Genomic DNA, 21,109 nt, shown 5'->3' on the forward strand with positions numbered 1-21,109 from the left:
ACTATATTTGTGAGGTCACTTACATCTTCTATAGGCTTGGAAAGAGCACTGAAAATCATGCACAGTAAGGTTTTACAGTGAGGAGTTGGTTGACACTTACTTGAGTAGTCAGTACCAACCATAGAGGACTTCATATCCCTACAGTTACACAGTTAATATCACATGTGCCAAAGCACCAACTTCATCTGACAGCCAGCATGTCAGACAAAGCATTTCTGTGACCCCCTTGATGATATCCTGTGGAACATTCCAAATTGCAAGAGGATATGCACTTTGCATGACTTCACTGCACATTAATTCAGTGCAATGTACCTCAGTATAGTACTGTACAGTTTCCATGCAGATCTACTGTGAATGTGATCTCTATAAGTCAGGGAAAAGAAAAAAAAATGTAGGAAAGTATATACCTCTCTATTGCATAAATTTCCACAAAGTGTCAATATTGTAAGCAGAGCATGACCATACAAGGCTTTGGAAAGAATGGGCTGTCCACTAAAGCCTTCCAGTCTCATTTGCCCCTTCCATTGACTGCTGTACAGTTTATTGGCTTCACTGCCAAATTTTCAGAGTGATAAATTGAATGAATGCAACACGGTTGTGCTCTAGATCCTATTCAGGCATCCTCATTTCTGTGTTCCTGATTTTTCCTCCCCTGCTGATAAAGGTTATTGCTATATAGCAAGTTCAACAGGGCATCCCAAAGTGGGGTCCCAAGTTCTAAGGTGCCTGCTGTGGAGCTCTAACAAAGTTGTAATAGCTGTGCTGTTTTAAATACATTACCCACCTTTTACGACCCTCGCCAATCCATGTCCTGATTTTTCACTGAGGGTTCATAACAATTTTCATTCCTTGAAAATTCAGTCACAGTGGAAAAAAACATTTGGGCAACCAGTGTCCATGTTGGTTAATAAAGATCTGATTACACTCATCCCATTTTCCAACTCTTGGCTCATAGCCCTGGAGACTATGATAATGCAAATGAATATTTAAATACTCCTTAAATATTATGAGACTTTCTGGCTCAACCATCCTTTTTTTGGCAGAGAATTCCAGACTCAAGGCCATACATTTTGTAAAAATATTCTCAGTGATCCTGTAACCTTCTATTTCATTTTAAATCTGTGCTCCCTCTGCTAATGAAAAAGTACCTTTCTATCCACCCTATCTAAGCCCCTCATTATCTTATACACCTCCATCAGGTACCCTCTAAATGTTCACTGCTCCAAGAAAAACAACAGCAGCATATCCAATCTTTCCTCATAGTTCAGATCCTCAGCCCAGGCAGCAACATAGTAAATCTCCTCTGCATCTTCTGTAATGCAGTCCTATAATGTAACGACTGCCCATAGTTCTACAGTTGTGACCTTACCATCCGGTTTATACATTTCCAGCATAACTGCCTCCAATGGTTTTGAATACTATGGCTTGGCTAATAAAGGCAATTATCCCATATGCAACCTTAAGGGATCTGTGTATATGCACACCATGGTCCCTCTAATCTTCATTAGTTTCCAGGGTCCTACCATTGCATCCTACCAGGGTGCAATCCCTTGTCATGTTAGCCCTCCCAATTGCATTAATTCACACTGTTCCAAGTTGAATGTCATTTTCAATACTCTGCCCATCTAATCAGTCAATTGATTTGCTCCTGATGTTTACAGCTATCCTCTTTACTATTTACCACCTCAGATATTTTTGTGTTACTTGCAAACTTAATCATACCCCCTATACTTAAATCATAATGTTTCATGTACACCACCATAGTATGGGCCTTGCCAGTGAGCTTGTGGAACCTCACTAAAAACAGACTTCCAGTCACCGGAACATTGTACTATCGCCACCCCCACCCATCATCTTTTGCTTTCTGCCTCAGTCAATTTTTCTGTCCAATGGATCCCAAAGATTCTTACTTTCTTTACCAAACTGCCATGAGGGACCTTGCCAAAATCCATGTAGACCACATCAAATGCATTACCCTCATAAACACTCCTGGTTTTGTTTTCCAAAACTGATCGCCTGATTAATTTGTTTCCCTCTAAGCACAAAAAAAAATTTTGAATTAATTGCTTGAACATGTGACACAGCTCTGGGGCTGGTGAGATGTGAACCCAGACCTTCTATCCCAGAGGCAGGGACGTTATGATTGTACTACAAGAGCAGTTATGTTCTGTGCCTTAGCATTTTCCAATAACCTGTCAACCACTGAGGTTAGACTGACTAGCCTCTAATTTCTTGGTCTATTCCTTTGTCTTAAATAATTGGATATTCGTAGTTAGCTGAAACCTCACTTGTGGCCTGAGAGGATTTGAAGATTAATGCCAAGGCCCCTGATATCTCCCCTATTGCCTCCCTCAAAAGCCTGGGATACATCTAAACCAGACCTGTGGATTTACCCACTTTTAAGGTTGTTAAACTGACTAGTAGTGCTCCTTCTGTTGACTTATACTAATATTTCATAGTCTTCCACCCTGATGTCTATACCTGTATCATCCTTTTCCATTGTGAAGATTCTCAAGATATTCATAAAAGATGATGCCAACATCTTCTGAGTCTACACATACCTTACCTCTATGGCTCCCAATGGATCTCTTTACCATTACTTTCTGTGGATATACACTTGCCCTTTTTACACTTTTCCTTTATTCTACCTACCAATACTTTATCATTATCTGAGCTTTCTGATATGCTTTTTAAGTTCCGCCTTGCTCTTCTCCAGTAGCTCTGCCATATTACATCATCATTACAGATAGGAACAGGTTTAGGCCATTCAGTCCTTTGAATCTGCTTTGCCATTCAGAATGATCATGAATGCTCTTCTACCTCAATGCCGTACTCTCGGTTTCTCCCTATACACTTTGATGCCTTTAAAAGCCATCTCTCAAGTTTCTTTTTTTCTTCTTAATCAATCCTAACCCTTATATCCCTTCGCATCCAATTTTCTCTGGTCTTGATCCCAACCTTTCCCCATTTGCTCGTTGTATGCATCCTATTGCTCTAATAGTTTCTTTCTATAAGCAATTGCTCCCAGTCCACTTGACCAAATCATATCTTATTAAAGTTTGTCTTTACACAATTTAGAACTTTTTTTCCCAGTCCATTCATTTCTACAACTATTCTAAATCTAACCCAGTAATGATCACTATTTCCAAAATACAACCATGCTGATATGCTGGAGAAAGTGAGGTCTGCAGATGCTGGAGATCAGAGCTGAAAATGTGTTGCTGGAAAAGCGCAGCAGGTCAGGCAGCATCCAGGGAACAGGAAAATCGACGTTTCGGGCATAAGCCCTTCTTCAGGAATTCCTGAAGAAGCGCTTATGCCCGAAACGTCGATTCTCCTGTTCCCTGGATGCTGCCTGACCTGCTGCACTTTTCCAGCAACACATTTTCATGCTGATATGCTGTCCATCTGCTTGGGCTAATTTTCAAATGTTAGGTCCAGAACTGCTCCCTCTATTTTTGGGCTTTCTGTGTATTAGTTAAAAAGATTATGCTGGATGTAACTTAAGAAAATTTATCCCCAGTTAATATTTGGAAAGTTAAAAACTGTGCAATAAGTTTTCTTATTCTTACACTTTTCTGAAGAAGGCTTTCCTTTATTGGTCAGAGTATTGAGTACAGGAGTTGGGAGGTCATGTTGCGGCTGTACAGGACATTGGTTAGGCCACTGTTGGAATATTGGGTGCAATTCTGGTCTCCTTCCTATCGGAAAGATGTTGTGAAACTTGAAAGGGTTCAGAAAAGATTTACAAGGATGTTGCCAGGGTTGGAGGATCTGAGCTATAGGGAGAGGCTGAACAGGCTGGGGCTGTTTTCCCTGGAGCATCGGAGGCTGAGGGGTGACCTTATAGAGGTTTACAGAATTATGAGGGGCAAAGTCTTTTCCCTGGGGTCGAGGAGTCCAGAACTAGAGGGCATAGGTTTAGGGAAAGATATAAAAGAGACCTAAGGGGCAACTTCTTCACGCAGAGGGTGGTACATGTATGGAATGAACTGCCAGAGGATGTGGTGGAAACTGGTACAATTGCAACATTTAAGAGGCATTTGGATGGGTATATAAATAGGAAGGGTTTGGAGGGATATGGGCCGGGTGCTGGCAGGTGGGACTAGATTGGGTTGGGATATCTGGTCGGCATGGACAGGTTGGACCGAAGGGTCTGTTTCCATGCTGTACATCTCTATGACTCTAAATGTTTGATCTTCTATCTTGCCCTAAATATTTGGAGCCAGTAGTACACATGCAACAGCCTGTTTGCATTTTGGTTTTTGCTTCTACCCGTATGGTCTGCCTTAATGATTCATTCAAGACATCATCCGTCCTTACTAGTACAATTGATTACTTGATCAATGTTGTGACCCTGGTCCTCTTCTATCCCCTTTTGTGTCTTGCCTCAATACTCTATAACCTAGTACATTAAGCTGCTAATCCTGCCTATCTTTCTGTTGACTTCGTTGTAATATTAAAGTTAAAAATCACCCGTCAGGTTACAGTCCAACAGGTTTATTTGGAAGCTCCAGATTTCAGAGTGCTGCTCCGTCATGAGGTGGTATGAAGGAGCAGCGCTCTGAAAGCTAGTTCTTCCAGATAAACCTGTTGGACTATAACCTGGTGTTGTGATTTTTAACTTTGCATACCCAAGTCCAAGTCCGCACCTCCAAATCATTGTTAGAATATACTCCTGAGTGCCGATTTCTGCCCACAGCTCCATTTTATTCCTCGGGCTCCTTGCAGTAAAATATATTCCATTTAGCTGTGCTAAACTCACTCCTTTCTAATCGAACCTTTGTGTCCTCTGCTTTCCAGACTCACTTGTGTTTTAACTTCAAATTCCATCTCGGCTTCTCTTCCCTTTGACCTCCTTGTCAGAATCTCATCATCCTACCAACGTAATTTAAATCCACCCCAACAGCTTACCTCCCATTCCTCTTCAGATGTAACCCGTTTCATTTCCCTTGAAATGATCTTAATGGCCCAGGAATCCAAAGCCTTCTTTCCTGCCTCATCTATCCAGCTATCCTTATGAACTCTGCTATGTGGCATTAGAAGTATACTTGAGACTACTACTTTTGAAGTAATGCTTTTCAATTTTCAACCTACTTTCTATAACATTCCTGCTTGCAGGATCTCATTTTTCTTCTTTTCATTGGTTCCAACGTGGACTATGACCTTTGCTATTCACCATTTTCTTTCAGAATGCCATGCAGCCATTCCATGACATCCTTGATGCTAGCACCTGGAAAACAAAATAGCCCCCTAGAGTTATGACTACTACTGCAGAAATGCCTGTTTACTCCCTTTATTAACAAATTCCTTGCTGCTGTTGCCTTTCCACACTTGTTTCTCTGTCCCTGAGCTGCTGGACCACCTAAATTGCCTCATATGGCTTTGGCTGGCCTTAACAGCGGAACCTTCACTATTGTTGTTTTCCAGATGGAAAAATGGTTTGTAAGTGAGTTGCACTTGGGGGGATATCTTCACTGAGTGTTGTTCTCCTTGGGTCTGTCAGACACCCATTTTTTTCTCTGCTTACATTTCATTAAGCTGCTGGAGGAAAATAAGGTGAAAGGAGAAAGATTTAAATAAGACATGAGGGATAATTGTTTTCTACACAGAGCATGGAATGAGCTTCTAGAAGAAGTGGTGGATGTTGTTACAGTTACAACTTCTAAAAGACATTTTGATAAGTACGTGAGTAAGAAATGTTTGAAGGGATATGGGCTAAGCGCAGGCAGGTGGGACTATTTTAGTTTGGAATTATGGTCGACACGGATTGGTTGGACTGAAGGGTCTGTTTCTATCCTGTATAACTCTGTGACTTGATGACTGTATAACATATCCTGAAACATGCTATCCACAATCCTCTCAGCTTCATGAATGACTTGTAGTGTCCTCAACTGCTGCTAAGCTTTGAAATCCTCCAGCTGGAGGAATCTCCTGCACATTTAATGCACTGGGAGTGTCTAGGATTTACATATGGTGCAGGATAAACAAAGCGTGGGGCAGAGCTCCCCAAATATTTCGTAACTGAAAAAAAAGGACCCTTGTTTTTATTTTACCCTGACTCCTTATTACGTTAGGCAAACAAACTGAATACTTAACTCGAGCAAGTGAAAACATTTAGTTTTGAAATTCTAAAACATTAATTATCTGTATAAAACTTTTAAGCTGCACCTGTGGCCTAAACTTATGTCAGTATCCAGTCAGTACTCACCATTTGTCATTTGCGAAGGCACAAGTCGATTTTGTTGAAGTAACTTTGCCCACTGTTTCTTGGACTTCGTTGCTCTCGCTGCTCCCTTTTTACCTTGTTGCTGCAGATCCTCAGTCCTATACAAGACTATTCCAGAAATTCTGGGAACTCTCCACTCTCATTCTGTTTGATCTTGCTGCCATAGAATCCCTGCAGTGGAGATAGAGGTTATTCAGCCTATTGAGTCCACACCAGTGCTGCGAAGAGCATTCCACCGAAACCTAGCCCCACCCCCCCCGGACCCTTATAACCCTCGATTTCTAATGGCTAATCTGTGTAGTCTGCACTTCTCTGGATCTTATGGGCAATTTAGCATGGCCAAACCACCTAATCTGCACACGTTTGGCCTGTGGGAGGAAATCGGAGAGAATGTGCAAACTCCACATAGTCGCCCGAGGCTGGAATCGAACCTGGGCCTGGCATTGTGAAGCAGCAGTGCTAACCACAGCTGTAGTGCTGCCCGTCTCCTCAGTCTGCTGCTGATGCTGTGCTCTTTGCACCTGAACTTTGGTGTGGCAAAGTCATAAGACAGTTTCTCACATGTATATGACCCTGACTATAAATGGCTGTGCTGGTCATGGGACAATGTTACACTCACCCTGTAAATCCTTTATCTTGGGTCCACAGTGTAGAACTTGATACATGTAGGCAAAATTGCTACCTTTTTTGTCAGATTTATGAAACATGCTACACCATTAAGCAGACCCTTAAGACAAAACTGGTTTTAAAGCATGCATTCTCAACACATCGTTTGTATGGCTGTGAAGCATGGATGACTTGTAATTCTCAAGAAAAGGAATTCAAGGTTGACAGGAGCCTTAGCCGTATCCAACATATTTCCTGAAGTTCTGCCCTCATGTCTTCCCCTCCCTACCAGAAAAATAGGTTCTCCCTTGTCCTCACTTTCTACCTAACCAGCCTACACATACAAAGGATCATCCTCTGGCATATCTACTATCTTCAGTAGAATGCTATCATCAAACACATGTTCCTCTTTCCTCCATTGTCAGCATTCCTCAGGGACTGCTCCTCCCTGGGCCATTCTTCCATCATTCCTAACACTGCCTCATCCCTCCCGTAGTATCTTCTCTTGCATCACGGCTAAGGTAACACTTGTTCTTTTACCTCCTCCCTCCTTACTACCTAAGTACCCAAGTGTACATTCCAGGTGAAGCTGTGGATACTTGTGTCTCTTTCAATTTAGTATACTGTATTTGCTGCTCATAGTGCAGTCTCCTTTACATTGGTGAGGCCAAACACGAACCCAGTGATTGCTTTGTGGAGCATGTCTGTTCTGTCCATAAGCATGACTCAGACTTTCCTGTTGCTTGCCACGTCAATATACCATCTTGTTCCCATGGTAACATTTCCATCTTAGACCAGTTGCAGTGAAGCTCAGCACAAGCTGGATGAACAGTACCTTGTTTTCCACTTTAGCACTTTATAGCCTTCAGGACTCAGCATTGAGTTCAGCAACTTCAGAGCATGAACATTCTCTTTCATTTTGATTAGGTGCCCTTGTGTGTTATTTGAATCGGTTTGCTCTCACCAGAGTTGATCTTTTTTCTACCATTCACACTTTTATTACCATTAGCATGCCCTTTGCGTTTTTCTCTGGGCACCCTCACAATCTGTTTCATTCACTTCAACTTCTTTGTCAACAGCATAAAATCATAATTTTTTAGAGCCATTCAGTTCTGAAGAAGTCATTGGATCCATTTCCCTCTCCACAGATGCTATCAGACCTGCTGAGTCCTCCAGCACTTTCTCTTCCTATTCAACAAGTTCCATTTTTACTTTCTGATACAATACAAAATCAATTATGTGATGGCACCTTCAAAGGCAGAGTTCCCAAATTGGTTAACTCTGAACAAATTAAGGTAGCTTGATTGGTCAAGTATTTTTGTAGGGTAAAAGACAGTCTCACAGTCCAGGACTTTGTATATGGTGAGATATCTGGAGTCAGAAAATCAAGACACTCAAAGCACTACTTCTCGGATGCTTGCAAAGCATGGCATAAAGCCTTAAACATCAATTATGGGAGTAATTGGCTGATGATACAGGAAAATGGTGACACCTTTGCAAGCACCACCACAATGACCACAGTAGCTACCTCAGTTTGGCAACAGACACCAATACTGAAAACAACAGGGCATAGTGTGATCTTGTAACTCCAGTGTGGTACATTTGGCAGGACGTGCCTCTTGAGAATTGGCTTCTTTGGTCTTCGGTTGAATCTGAAATGAATTCTTTGCTGTGTGTCCATCACCTTCTGTAGCTGGAAGAATGTCAATAAGATAAGAAATAAAAATAAAGTAAAAGTATACTGCCCATCTAGCCCTTATCAGACATCATTTCTCTTTACTCCCTCTTGTCATAGGTGCTAAAAAATAGAGTCTGTTTTACAGGAGTGAATAATTAGCATAGGCCTTTCAAAACAGGGGAGATTTCATTGGCTTCAGCGTTCAGTTGGTGCTTTTTGGAAAAATGAACAAACTTTGTCTGAAAGACTACCTTGACTGATCTCTCTATTCTCCCTACCAATCCTGTGCTCTCACCCTTTTTCTCCTCTGTTAAATACACTTTAATCTAAACTCAATAGAAGACATGTTTGCCTACTTAACATAGTGCCACTGACAGAAGGTATTTACAATGAGTTTTTAATTAAATATATACCTTCATCAAATGTAATAATAATTGGATTAGTATTGCAGGTAAGATAAATATGTTTGAATCCTTCCTTGTTTTCATAACTTTTATAATATTCTTTTATCAATTTTGATTTGGAGCTCTGAACTGTGAACGGTGTACTAAAGATGACTTTTGGGCTGGGTGTAACAGCTTGTGTTAAAAGGAAAACAGAACAAACAAGATTTTGCTTATTTGTAGGCCAGGACTAGAAGTTAATTGAGATAGGTCCCTGATCAAAAGGTTCTGCAGACACTTTGTCACCAGGGAACAGCCTTACGTTTAAACAGATAGCTAATGTCTGTTATTAACAAGGTCAGTAGCTGGGAATTATCTCCAGCAAGTCTGGGAAAGATATAATACTCAAACAGATGGCAGATGTTGAATGGTAACTGGGACCTCCTGGAGGAGACGATCAGTTTGTCAGGGAGTGGTCAATGTTTGAAATGAGTTTTAAAACTGTTTTTTGTGAGTAAAGTTGGTACTAAGGCGTGAAAGTTTGAAAGCTACTGGCCTAATTGCCTAATTTTAGCAGCTTGGGGAAGCCTAGAAAATAGAAAACTAAGTCATAAGTCTTATTGATTTTTATGAGTGAACTAAAAAAGTGACCCTAATCAACATCTTTAGAAAGTCAACCAATAAGTTATGTATGTCTGTGGAATAACACATGAGAAAACACATAAATAAATCTGATCAGTTTTGTTATTTTCTTTCTTTTATCCCATAATTCTGTCTGTTTGTTTGTCTGTCTGTCTTTTGCATGAATGGGTCTCAATAATGAGTCCACGATGTTGGAAGTAGTATATTGGCATGGATAGAGAATTACCTCATGGGCCAGAAATATCAAGTGATACAAGGATTTCTTTTTCAGGTTGGCAAACCATAACCCAGTGTGGTTCCGTAGGGATCAGTTTTGGGACCACAACTGTTTGCAGAAGGAAGAAGGAAGTGAATGTACTGTAGCCGAATTTGCAGACAACACAACACTAGGTAGAAAGTCAGGTTGTGAGAGGTATAGAAGTAGTTTACAGAGAGATATTGATTAAGTAAGTGGGCAAAAAGTTGGCAATGGAGTATAATGTGGGAAAATGAGAAGTTCTTTATTTGAGAGGGAGAATGAAAGATGGAATATTATTAAATGAAGAGAAATTACAGAAAGTTGCAACCAAAGTAGTTTGGGATACTTGTGCAGGAAACACAGAATGTTAGCACATAGCTGCAGCAGGTAATCAAGAAGGCTAAGGTCATGTTGGTTCTATTTCCGAGGCATTGGAGTACAAGAGTGGGGAAGTCTTACTGCAATGGTACAAGATTCTGGTGAGATCACAAGTGGAGTAATGTGTGCAGTTTTGGTCCCCTCATTTAAGGAAATATATCATTTCATTGAAGGTGGTTTGAGTGAGACCATATATGGTCCTGTGAGCAGTTCTGGTCCCCTATTTCAGGAAAGATATCATTTCATTGGAGGCAATTCAGATAAGGTTCACCAGGCTGATACCTGGTATGGAGGGATAGTCTTTTGAGCAAGGGCTAAACAGGTTGGGATTTTAAAAGAATGTGAGTTGATCCCATTGAAATATATAGGATTCTGAAGGGGTTTGACAGGGTAATTCTGAGAGGATGTTTCCCATCATAGAGCAGTCTAGGACCAGAGGGCATTGTTTCAGAATAAAGGGATTCCAATTTAAGACTGAGATGAGGAGGAATTTCTTCACTTAGAAGGTTGTGAGTCTTTGGAATTTCTTGCCACAGAGTGATGTGGGGCCAGAGCTCTTGTGTATTTTTACAGCTGAGACAGATAAGTTTATGATCAGTGGAGAATCAGAGCTCATGGAAAAGGACAGGAAATGGATTTGGATCAGCCATGATGCTGTTGAATGGCAGAGCAGGCTCAAGGGGTGGAATGGCCTACCAGTGTTCCTATTTCTTATGGTCTTGTCGAGTAACAAAGGTTTTTGGGTTGTAGCATGCATTAATTAGCTTATTTTATTGTTTAATTTTGCTCTACTAAAGCTATTGTGTTGCTAATTTTGTTTTTGTTTAGGCTACAACCTGGGAGAATTGATTATTCACCATGTCCAAAGGGATTGGTTATTGAAAAAGTCTAATTAGGAACCAATTTTGAGGGTCTTTGAAGGTCTTAATTTTATTGTGTTGTGAATACAGAGGCAGGCTGATTTGGTTTGGCTGTCTGTCTCTGTAATAACAGCACCAATGCTAACTTACATCTATTATCCTATGATATCCTATTACAGAATAAAAATTAATGTTTGTTCACACCCTAATCTGTTCCTTTTCTCCATTTTTTTGTATTTTCTTTTTGTCTTTTACATTTTACAGTTTGCATTACTAATTGGAGTATTGTAATGAAGTCAATTGAAAATATGCCAAAGAAGCCACAGTATCAAACTATGATCTAAGCAGATTTCATTTTTTGGGAGGCATTGTGGCTTCTATGCAAAATAACATGAATCTTGAATTTCTGTAGATTCTTTTTTAGAAGCTGCAGCTTCATCAACAATTTATCAGTAAAGGTATTGGCATCCATCTGAAACAATAAATTATCATTAACATGTCAAGTTGTCACTGAAAGAAGTGAAATAAACATATAAGCATCTTGGATAAATCTGCCATAAGAATAAATTCATGCATTTTGTATCATATTTCCACAATCTTGACAAACACAGGTGATTGATTCCTTACTTTGTCATTTGGAATGTATGAGGAATAGAGTACTTGACTTAATGACATTGGATTTTGTGACACTCCCAAGCTTTTCTGTCAGCTGATCATTAAGACTTTTTTTTGTGAATTACCGTGCTTCATGCATAATTTACAAGTTCCTTCAATCTTAACACTGCAACATTTGGAATCCCAGATCTAGAATTTATGTGCCACGTAATTTGTATTCAACGGAAATATGCAGTATTAACTACTACAATCAGTCCAGAGTGGAGTTGCACAACATATGTTCTGTCCAAATGACTTTATTTCGGGTCTTGGCCAAACATTGAACAACAAAGGTTGAACTAAAGATAAAATACCCAACTGGGTTTGTGCATCGTAATGGCAAATGTCCCAAACAGCTGCACTGTTTAGTTTGTAAATAGGTTGCATTTACATCAGACTGCTTCTGATAACTGATTGATCACACTTACCTTTCTTATATAAAGAAATGCAATCAGTGCAGATGAAATTGAAATTTGTCAGAGATACAGTGATTGTTTAAGACTCTTTATGAAATCATAAAAATAGGATGCAACATTAAAGAAAAAGTCACAAATAAAACCAACATCGGACCCTGTTAAATCATCTGCCCCTGACTCCTAATTGGAGGAGTTAAACAAAAAAAGAAAAGAACCTCAAAATATAGGATTGTCTAGATTTCTAATGCGGACATCATGCTATGCAGTCGCACACAGATCTATATAAGGCAGTTTCTCTGAAGTCAGAGCAAAGTTCCCTCAAATGTTGCACAGAGCTAAGCAACAATGCTACCTTAAAAATGTATGGCCATGTGACAATCTTGATGAGATTTTGCAATGCATCAAATAGGATGTGCACAGCAAAGGAAAATTAAAAGACTCATTGGACATGGAGATAATGCAGGAAAACTGTATTGAAGTAGATGATTACCAACGATCTAATTGAAGGAAGGAACGGGTTTGCTAGGCTAAATAGTCTGTTCCTGCTCCTAAAACTCTACGGTTGATTAGCGAGATTTGTAGCTCAGGTTGAGGTTCTGGATGTAGGTTTCCTCACTGAGCTGGAAGGTTCATTTCCAGATGTTTTGTCACCCTACTAGGTAACATCTTCTGTGGGCCTCTGGGCAAAGCACTGTTGCTAATTCCTGCTTTCTATTTATATGTTTGGGTTTCTTTGGGTTGGTGATGTCATTTCCTGTGGTGATGTCACTTCCTGTTCTTTTTCTCATGGAGTAGTAGATGGGGTCCAACTTGATGTGTTTGTTGATAGAGTTCTGGTTGGAATGCCATGCTTTGAGGAATTCTCATGCCTGTCTCTGTTTGGCTTGTCCTAGAATGGATGTGTTGTCCCAGTTGAAATGGTGTCCTTCCTCCTCTGGATGTAAGGATACTAGTGAGAGAGGGTCATGTCGTTTTGTGGCTAGTTAATGTTCATGTATCCTGGTTGCTAGTCTTCTGCCTGTTTGTCCAATGGTAGTGTTTGTTACAGTCTTTGCAAGGTATTTTGTAAATAACATTAGTGTTGCTTGTTGTCTGTATAGGGTCTCTCAAGTTCATTAGTTGCTGTTTTAGTGTGTTGGTGGGCTACCAGGATACCAAGGGGTCTGAGTAGTCTGGCAGTCATTTCTGAGATATCTCTGACGTAGGGGTGAGTGGCTAGGGTTTCTGGATGTGTTTTGTCTGCTTGTTTGGAATTGTTGCTGAGAAATCTGCGGACTGTGTTCATTGGGTACCCGTTCTTTTTGAACACACTGTATAGGTGATTCTCCTCTGCTCTGCGTAGTTCCACTGTGCTGCAGTGTGTGGTGGCTCATTGGAATAATGTTCGGATGCAGCTTCGTTTGTGGATGTTGGGATGATTGCTTCTGTCGTTCAATATTTGGTCTGTATGTATTGTTTTCCTGTAGACGCTGGTTTGAAGTTCCCCATTGGCTGTTCGCTGTACTGTGACATCTAGGAATGGCAGTTTATTGTTGTTTTCCTCCTCTTTAGTGAATTTTATGCCAGTAAGGGTCTTGAAGGTTTCTTCTTTTTTGTTTTGTTTGGTGATGACAAAGATGTCATCCACGTAGCGGACCCAATTTTTGGGTTGGATTGTTGGCAGAGCTGTTTGTTCAAGTCTCTGCATTACTGCCTCTGCTAAGAAGCCAGATCTGTTTTTTCGAGTCTTTGCATTACTGCCTCTGCTAAGAACCCTGATATATTTGAGTTCTCTGCAGATTTCTCACACCTTGTGGTTTGCTCTTTTTTCTTTGATTGTTCATAGGTGATTCCTATTTTCAATTTCAAGTTGTGTAATATCTCTGTATAAGTAATTTAGACAAAACTGGCTCTTGGTCTATTTCCAGTCTGTATCACCAAAGAATTTGAGTCGGAAGTGTGAACTACAAAAGTAGTGGACAATTTGCTTCCAAGATCTTTTATTTGTGGAATAGAAAACTCAGCTATGGTAATCTGCTGCCATCCAGTCAATAGAGCAGTTGAGCATTTTAATAGACTTGTATATTCTTGTATATACTTTCATGTATGTTGCAGGTTGAAGACTGAAGTGATTTGTTTTTGCAATTTGTATAGTGGATTTAGATTTTAAAATTAATTCCTTAACCCCCAGATTTCAGATTTCATTCTTTGTGTTTGCAATGATAAATACAAATTTAACCAATGATGTCTGTGTGCTATTGTGTCGATAGATTGCAGAATGAAACAAATGATCATCTTTTGTTTGTGAATTAGCATTCCCTTGTGTTTTCTTTTTCTTAAATACATATTCAAAAAAGGAAATTTAAAATTGACCTGATATTTTAATTTTAAAAATCTGCTCAACGGAGAAAATGTGGAAAAGGTACTTATACATTTTTTGAGGGAATCAAAATTCGGGGCTATAAATATTTTATTATCACTAATAAATTCAATCAGGAATTCTGGAAATATGATTTCACTGTGATAGTCATGGGAATGCCATACATGCATTTATTGAAAATTTAAATGAGTACATGAGGATAAAGGAGTCAAATGGTATTTTGATAGGGTGAGATGAAGTGAGCTTGGAGAAGGCTTGTATCAGTATAAACAATGTCATAGAGCTATTCAACTGAATGGCTTTTTTCTAGACTGTAAATTCTATTTAACCTTTTCTGGATTGTTTTCTGATGCATGATCTATATTCAAAGTTGTAATTTATTTTATTTTTTGATTTTTGACAGACATTCTGCATTTTTGTTTTAATCCATGGTACCAACTTAAACAAGAGAATCAAATTGATGTGTTAGTTGTTTTAAAATTAGTTGTAATGTTTGCAGTTGCACTTTTATACTACTTGACCATGACACTGATGCAGAAGCAATAAATAATAATCTTGGAACAGCCATAAAGCAATGATAAATTGTAGATATTTTTAATCTAAGAATAATTTGTACAGTTTGTCTTGTGACATTATTTGTTCTCTTCATATTAAGAAGTATATATTATGATGAGATGAAGGATTTTGAAACTAAATATGTATAATCTCTGAATCTGTTTCACACATCTCTTACAGGCATTTATTTCAGTTTAAATAAAGGAAGCAATCCAGCATCGGAACACAATTTTGTTTTGCAACATTTTCAGTCTGCTTTACGTCTTATTCAACTCAATTGGAAAATGTGGTCAATTTTTTCAATTAGTGAGACTTTATTTTTCAGTCTTTGTTAAGATGCTTTTTAAAATTTTAAGTTAAGTTAACAATTCAACTGGACTTGAATTTGCTGTATTGTCCGGTAACAGTCAGTTGTTTATCTTACACTAGTGGTGACACCCTGATATTGTCAAAACAACTGGCCATTGCAAGAACCAGCGTGCTGCATTGTCTAACATATGCAGTACTGTCTCAATTTGTTATTATAAGCACCAGTCTGCATTTCAGAGTTTGTGATAATCTAACTAAGAAATTATGATCTCAGCCTATGACTTGACAGTACATCCTCTGCTGAATGAGGTATTCTGTTCTGTTGAAAGCATGGTATACTGGTGTGCATTGCATCATGTGGTGGAATGATAGGACATAAGCTCCAAAATCAGCCGTGTCAAGACGAACAGAAAAGTTTAAGTGTAGATTGAGTACACTAAAGAGATTGAGGATCAATTAGCATCTCCTAAGGTAGAGTGACAGGAGGACCAGTTTGGGTTTGTACTTGTGATATCTTTCACCATTCCTTGATTCTCATTGGGCGAAGCTCATTTCTGAAGAATATCTTTGATCTAGCACTTGAGGACTGCTGGGGTGTCTGAACCTAGAAGTGAGCACAAGCAGGAGGGAAAAGAAAAGCAGGAGCAATTAGCCAGAATACAGTGTATAATGTTACTATGTGTATTTTTATTGCATTCATTTATGAGTAAAATGTTGAACTCCAGTTTCTGTACATTATGTGAGCCCAAATAATACCTGCTACAATTATTACAATGTGATAATAACTGTCTTCTTGCATATTAACTTAAAGCATCATACTAAAAAAATTGCAAGGTGGTTCATGAAAGATAATAACAGACAGCAAGCGATAGGGAACAAATTAGGAAAGGTGACCAAAAATGTTGAAAAGGTAGATTTTAAAGAGGGAGTTCAAGGCAATGGTGAGAATATCAAAAACTATTTCAATATAAACTGTTACATTACAAAACAGTTGTCATACTTGCATTGTATACCTGTGACATTGTTATCCTCAACAGTATTTCTACACTTAGTTATAGCTTGATGGTAATTCTTGTAATGTCCATTTGAATTACAGTAAAATTGCAAAGTTTAAATATGAAATCTCAATTCAGTTTGTTGTGCCATGATCATATTAAAAAAACTTGTTTAATTGTGTTTCAGTTCAGAAATGTAATTTAATATTCTGAGGTTATGTACAAGCTTTAAATAAGAAATTATCATGGATTTGCTAAATATGTTTTTGTTTTAATGATGAAAATATGCAGCTACAACATACTGGTAAAGACTTGCAAAAGAAATTAAAACAAACCATCTTAAAGTACAATCTTTATTAACTAATTATATCCAATTTTCAGTTTGAAAGTTGTACATTCTACTGATTAATTTTTATAAAATAAGATTAAAAACTGTTATGTCAACAATATGAACATTCCTATATCAAGATGTGCACGTTTAGCTGTTGCCAGTAGGTAGCAATTTGCTAATCACAGTTGGCTATCATATCTTGACTTTGTACTCTGGAGCATCTTGAACGGGGGCCAAACTTCTTTGGCTCCATGGCTGCATGGATTTATGTTGCCTCCCAGCCCTGTCTATTCCCCTTGTAAAATTTTACCCTTTTGCATTTAATATTTTTAAGTTTTTAGTTTTTCTTTAAAACAAACTCTGCTGCTAATCTATTCTAGTAGTCACCCAGTTCCTGCAAATACTAACATTTTTGAAATGTACACACCTGTATATCATTACAACTGTTCTTCCTTCCAGAAATCTCCCAGTTTTAAAATTAAAAAAAAAGTTTTTAAAATTCTTCAAACACAACCATTCCTCCTTTTCTTGCTTTTGGATGTCCACCCGCTAACATGTCCACCCGCTAACATAGAAACTCCACTGGATACTTCACTGGAATGCAACTTCTTCTTCACTGCTCCATTTTACCTCAGCTTTATCTTAAAGTTTGCAGCTCTGCCATCAAAATCATTTTATTTTGTTTAAATTCTGTAAAGCTAAACCGGTTATGTCCAATTGCTATTTTCAGAAATAATCACTATAGTTTTCTTTAAATATATTGTCCTGTTCCCGATTATGCCACAGCTCAGTTTTAAAAGTGGCAAATTCCTCCTTTCCTTCTATTATGTGACTCTACCTTTTCATACCATCTTCCTCCAGCTGTTTCCCTTTTCCTGTTCTGCCTGCTGTTTTAAATGTTCGTACTCCTGCTTGCTTAATAGTCCATGCACTCTTATTCCAAATTAAGTCGTCTAATCACCTGAATACCTATTCCACAATTTACTTTCTCTCCTTTTTTCTTTCATTGCTCTTCCACCCTACACTTTCCCTGATGGTTCTGCTCGACCTTCGTCTTTTTCACTTTTATTCATTTGCTCCTATCAATTCATAAGAACGTGAAAAATGGGAGCTGAGTGGTCCATTTAACATGTTGAGCCAGCTGCACATTCAATAAGATCATAGCTGATTTGGTCATGTCCGGAATTTTATTCTCATGACTGTCCCCCATAACCATTGATTCCCTGTGGTTCAAATATCTCTCATGACCTTAGAGCTTAAGATTGCTGGTTAACTTATAAAACACAATTTAACAAAAGTAATAACGCTTATTACATGGTACTAATATGCCTAGTTCCCCAATTCAACTGCTGGGCAAGTCCCCAAATGTTTAGTGCAGATTCCCCACTCTGTCCTGATTGGACTAGCAGGTCACATGACTCCTTCCTCAGCATTTGTCTTTAAAAGAACCATCTACTACACAGTCAAACTCAACTTAGAATATATTCCATATCCCAACTACCACTTCTTTCTAGGGTCGACAATTCCAAAATTTAGCAAACTTCTGCGAGAAGGAATTCTCCTCAACTAAACTGTGTACTTTCAAATTGTGCCCTGCCTTGCTCTCCATTCCCTTGTGAACATACCTTGCAATAAAAGTTGTTGTTCTATTTTCCTTCCCAATTACAGTGGTGCCTGCATGCATAATCCATAACAAAGTCTCCTCTGACTTAGTTAAAAATCACACAACACCAGGTTATAGTCCAACAGGTTTAATTGGAAGCACATTACCTTTCGGAGCGACGCTCCTTCATCAGGTGATTGCGGAGGGCTCGATCGTAACACAGAATTTATAGCAAAAATTTGCAGTGTGATCTATTGATAGTCCTCTGACTTAATTCAACATGGATTAAGGATATTCCTCAAATTCTGAAAATATGCGTAAGGAAAGGTAGTATTCTCTTGGTAAAAGAAAATCAGCAGTGAAGTTTGATCTTATAAATAAAAGAGAACAAAGTAATGTAGAAGATTGTGTGGGACTTGAACCTATTATAACTTATTCATTAAGGAAAGAGGAGTGTAATGTTGTCTTATGGTCATTCAGGTATGCTTCTTAAATAAAGCGAATTAGGCAAGTTTCCTATATTAGCTATTTTCTTGGTAAATATAGTACAGGAGGAAATGTGACCAGTTCTGATTCAGTAATTTACATTCCTATCTACTACTATTTTAAATTTGATAATATGCCCTTGCGCTGAAGCCCTCATTACTCCTATTGTTGAAGACTTAACTGTATTTCCACACTTTTAATGACATCTTAGATCTTCATCTTCATTTTCATTAGTCTTGTTACGGAAGGAGCCATAAAGTATAAACCTCCCTAAAACCTATATCAGGATTAGCAGCACATTGCAGGGAAAAAGGAGGAATAAAACTTGTCCCTAAGGTGCAACATAAAAATTGCTTTAATAAATAACTTAATCTCTGTACTATAGAGCTTTTGTCTAATGCTCTTTACTTACCATTTAATGACCATATGCAAGTGATTTTATGTAAAGTGCTAGAATCGCTAATGTTTGTGTCCGGCAAACAAATGTTAAAATCTGCTACTTTTCAAAGTCAAACTTTCATTTGATGTTTGCACAGGATCAAAACACATTGTTTAATCAACATTTTGGCGAGCTCATCTGTTCCAGATCTATGTTACAGGATATGAATTACCATTTGAAACAACAGGTACCAGGTAGCTGCATGTTTTACAGTAAAATTATTTAACCATATTTTTCAGTTACAAATGTGTTTGGAAAATGTAAGCCGGCAGCAGAGCTTGCCTTTATGTGACTTCCCATGGATACTGGAAGCCATGTGAACATAGATTTGTGCAGGCCCCAATGACTTCCAAATGTTTATTTCCTAAGGCTCCAGTCTGTTGTAGTCTTGGTTGCTTAATCAGAGGCTATGCAGACACCAGAGTAGCATTTTTCTTTCACTGCATTTTTTGGAATTATATAATGATTTCAGAGACTGACAGTTTTAATTGTGCAGTTTGATTTATTAATTAGTTCTTTTCCCTGCTGAATAAACAGGGACTCCATAGGTTAACACACCACATAAATGTCAAAAACAATACAGATATTTATAGATTTCACTCAAGCAGCTTTCACTGCAGTCACTATGGTTTATTTTTGCCGTTAGATTTAGTTTTCTCATTATCTTTTTGTTTTGCTGGTTACAGTCTGCTTAGCTGTATATGTACAACCTTTTTTGGTTCATTGCTGTACACTTAATGATATCCAGAGCTACTTTGTGATCTCTGATCAGGGAATCGTGGTTCAAGATTGTTTGTCCCTTCTCCTCAACATTCACTATCATGTAGTACTTCATATCACTATCCGTTTCGCCTAGCTTAGAAGTCAGTTCAACATCATTGGACACCATAGCCTCTATAAGCTACACCTAAATCAAAAGCTTCTGATTGTGGCTTGAGATATTTTGAGGTCTTGGATTCTACAATTTTTAGCTCTAAAATTGAGCTCTTTTCGAAATCCCACAGCACCTGCTTGCATTTCTATAACAATGGAAAAAATTACACACACAGTTTGACACTGAGGCTCATACAGAAGTATTAACGTACATGACCAAAAGCTTGATTAAGGAGGTAGATTTTCAGGAATGTCTTAAAGAAGGAAATTGGAGGAGTTTTTTGGATATGAATGGAAGTTCCAGAGATGAAGACATGACTGGTTTGATAGTGGAGGGATTAAGATTGTGGTTACTCAAGAGGCGTAAAGTGGAGGAATACAAATACCTTGTACTGTCGTGGAATGGAAGGGGTTACAGAGATAGGAAGAGGGTTTTTTGAAAGCTTTTGAGACAATTGAAACCGTTTAATAAGTGCTCTTGTATGATGGTACATCAGTTAGTGCTGGATGATGGGTATATAGGATATACAAATTAAGACAAAGTGTTATGACTTAACTGGGAATAATGCACCAATAATCATACTTTTGCTTTCCATTAACTGTCACAAAATGTCTAAAATTCCAAATAGACCATCAAACTAACCAATTTGTCTGACTGACTGGTGGTATGCAGGAAAAAAGAAATTCACACCAGATTTAATCATTAATAGAAAATAACTCATTCTCACACACTTAACTTGAACAAGTGGCAGAAAGAAAGCATTTTGAATCATTTAAATATGACTCAAACCATACCTTTCAAATACCCAAAGTGCACACACTAACTTATGAAACCAAACAAAAAACTCTTCAACAGTTATTGTGTGTGGAGAAAATCTATTCTCAGGGAACAGAGTTCTGAAGGTCAAAAGTACAGAAAATCCAGATCACAAGGGTGGATTAAATTGTTTTTATACTTCCTTTTGATTTTTAGCACATGATGACATGCTGTGTTCTGTAAACCGATGGTGATTCTTTACTTCAATAGACTGACTTTCATGGTGGAGCTCTCTATAATCTCTTGCAGTCTTGGACT

At 38.4% G+C, this 21,109-nt stretch overlaps 1 protein-coding gene across 8 annotated transcripts in view; it reads left to right on the forward strand.

Moving 5' to 3' along the window:
- Positions 1-21,109, forward strand: part of fto (FTO alpha-ketoglutarate dependent dioxygenase) — a 416,196-nt gene that overhangs the window by 7,436 nt on the left and 387,651 nt on the right. For 4 of the 8 annotated variants that reach the window (XM_043706993.1, XM_043706994.1, XM_043706997.1 and 1 more), the window contains exon 1: positions 19,310-19,348. The exons of 3 other annotated variants lie outside the window; for them this stretch is intronic. In XM_043706993.1, coding sequence (XP_043562928.1) covers positions 19,313-19,348 — 36 coding nt within the window. In that variant the 5' untranslated portion in view covers positions 19,310-19,312. Of the gene's footprint in view, positions 1-19,309; positions 19,356-21,109 lie in introns of those variants that run through there. One more of the 8 variants, XM_043707001.1, reaches the window with a different exon arrangement.

The sequence above is a fragment of the Chiloscyllium plagiosum genome, chromosome 17, assembly GCF_004010195.1.
Source record: "Chiloscyllium plagiosum isolate BGI_BamShark_2017 chromosome 17, ASM401019v2, whole genome shotgun sequence".
Lineage (NCBI taxonomy): Eukaryota > Metazoa > Chordata > Chondrichthyes > Orectolobiformes > Hemiscylliidae > Chiloscyllium > Chiloscyllium plagiosum.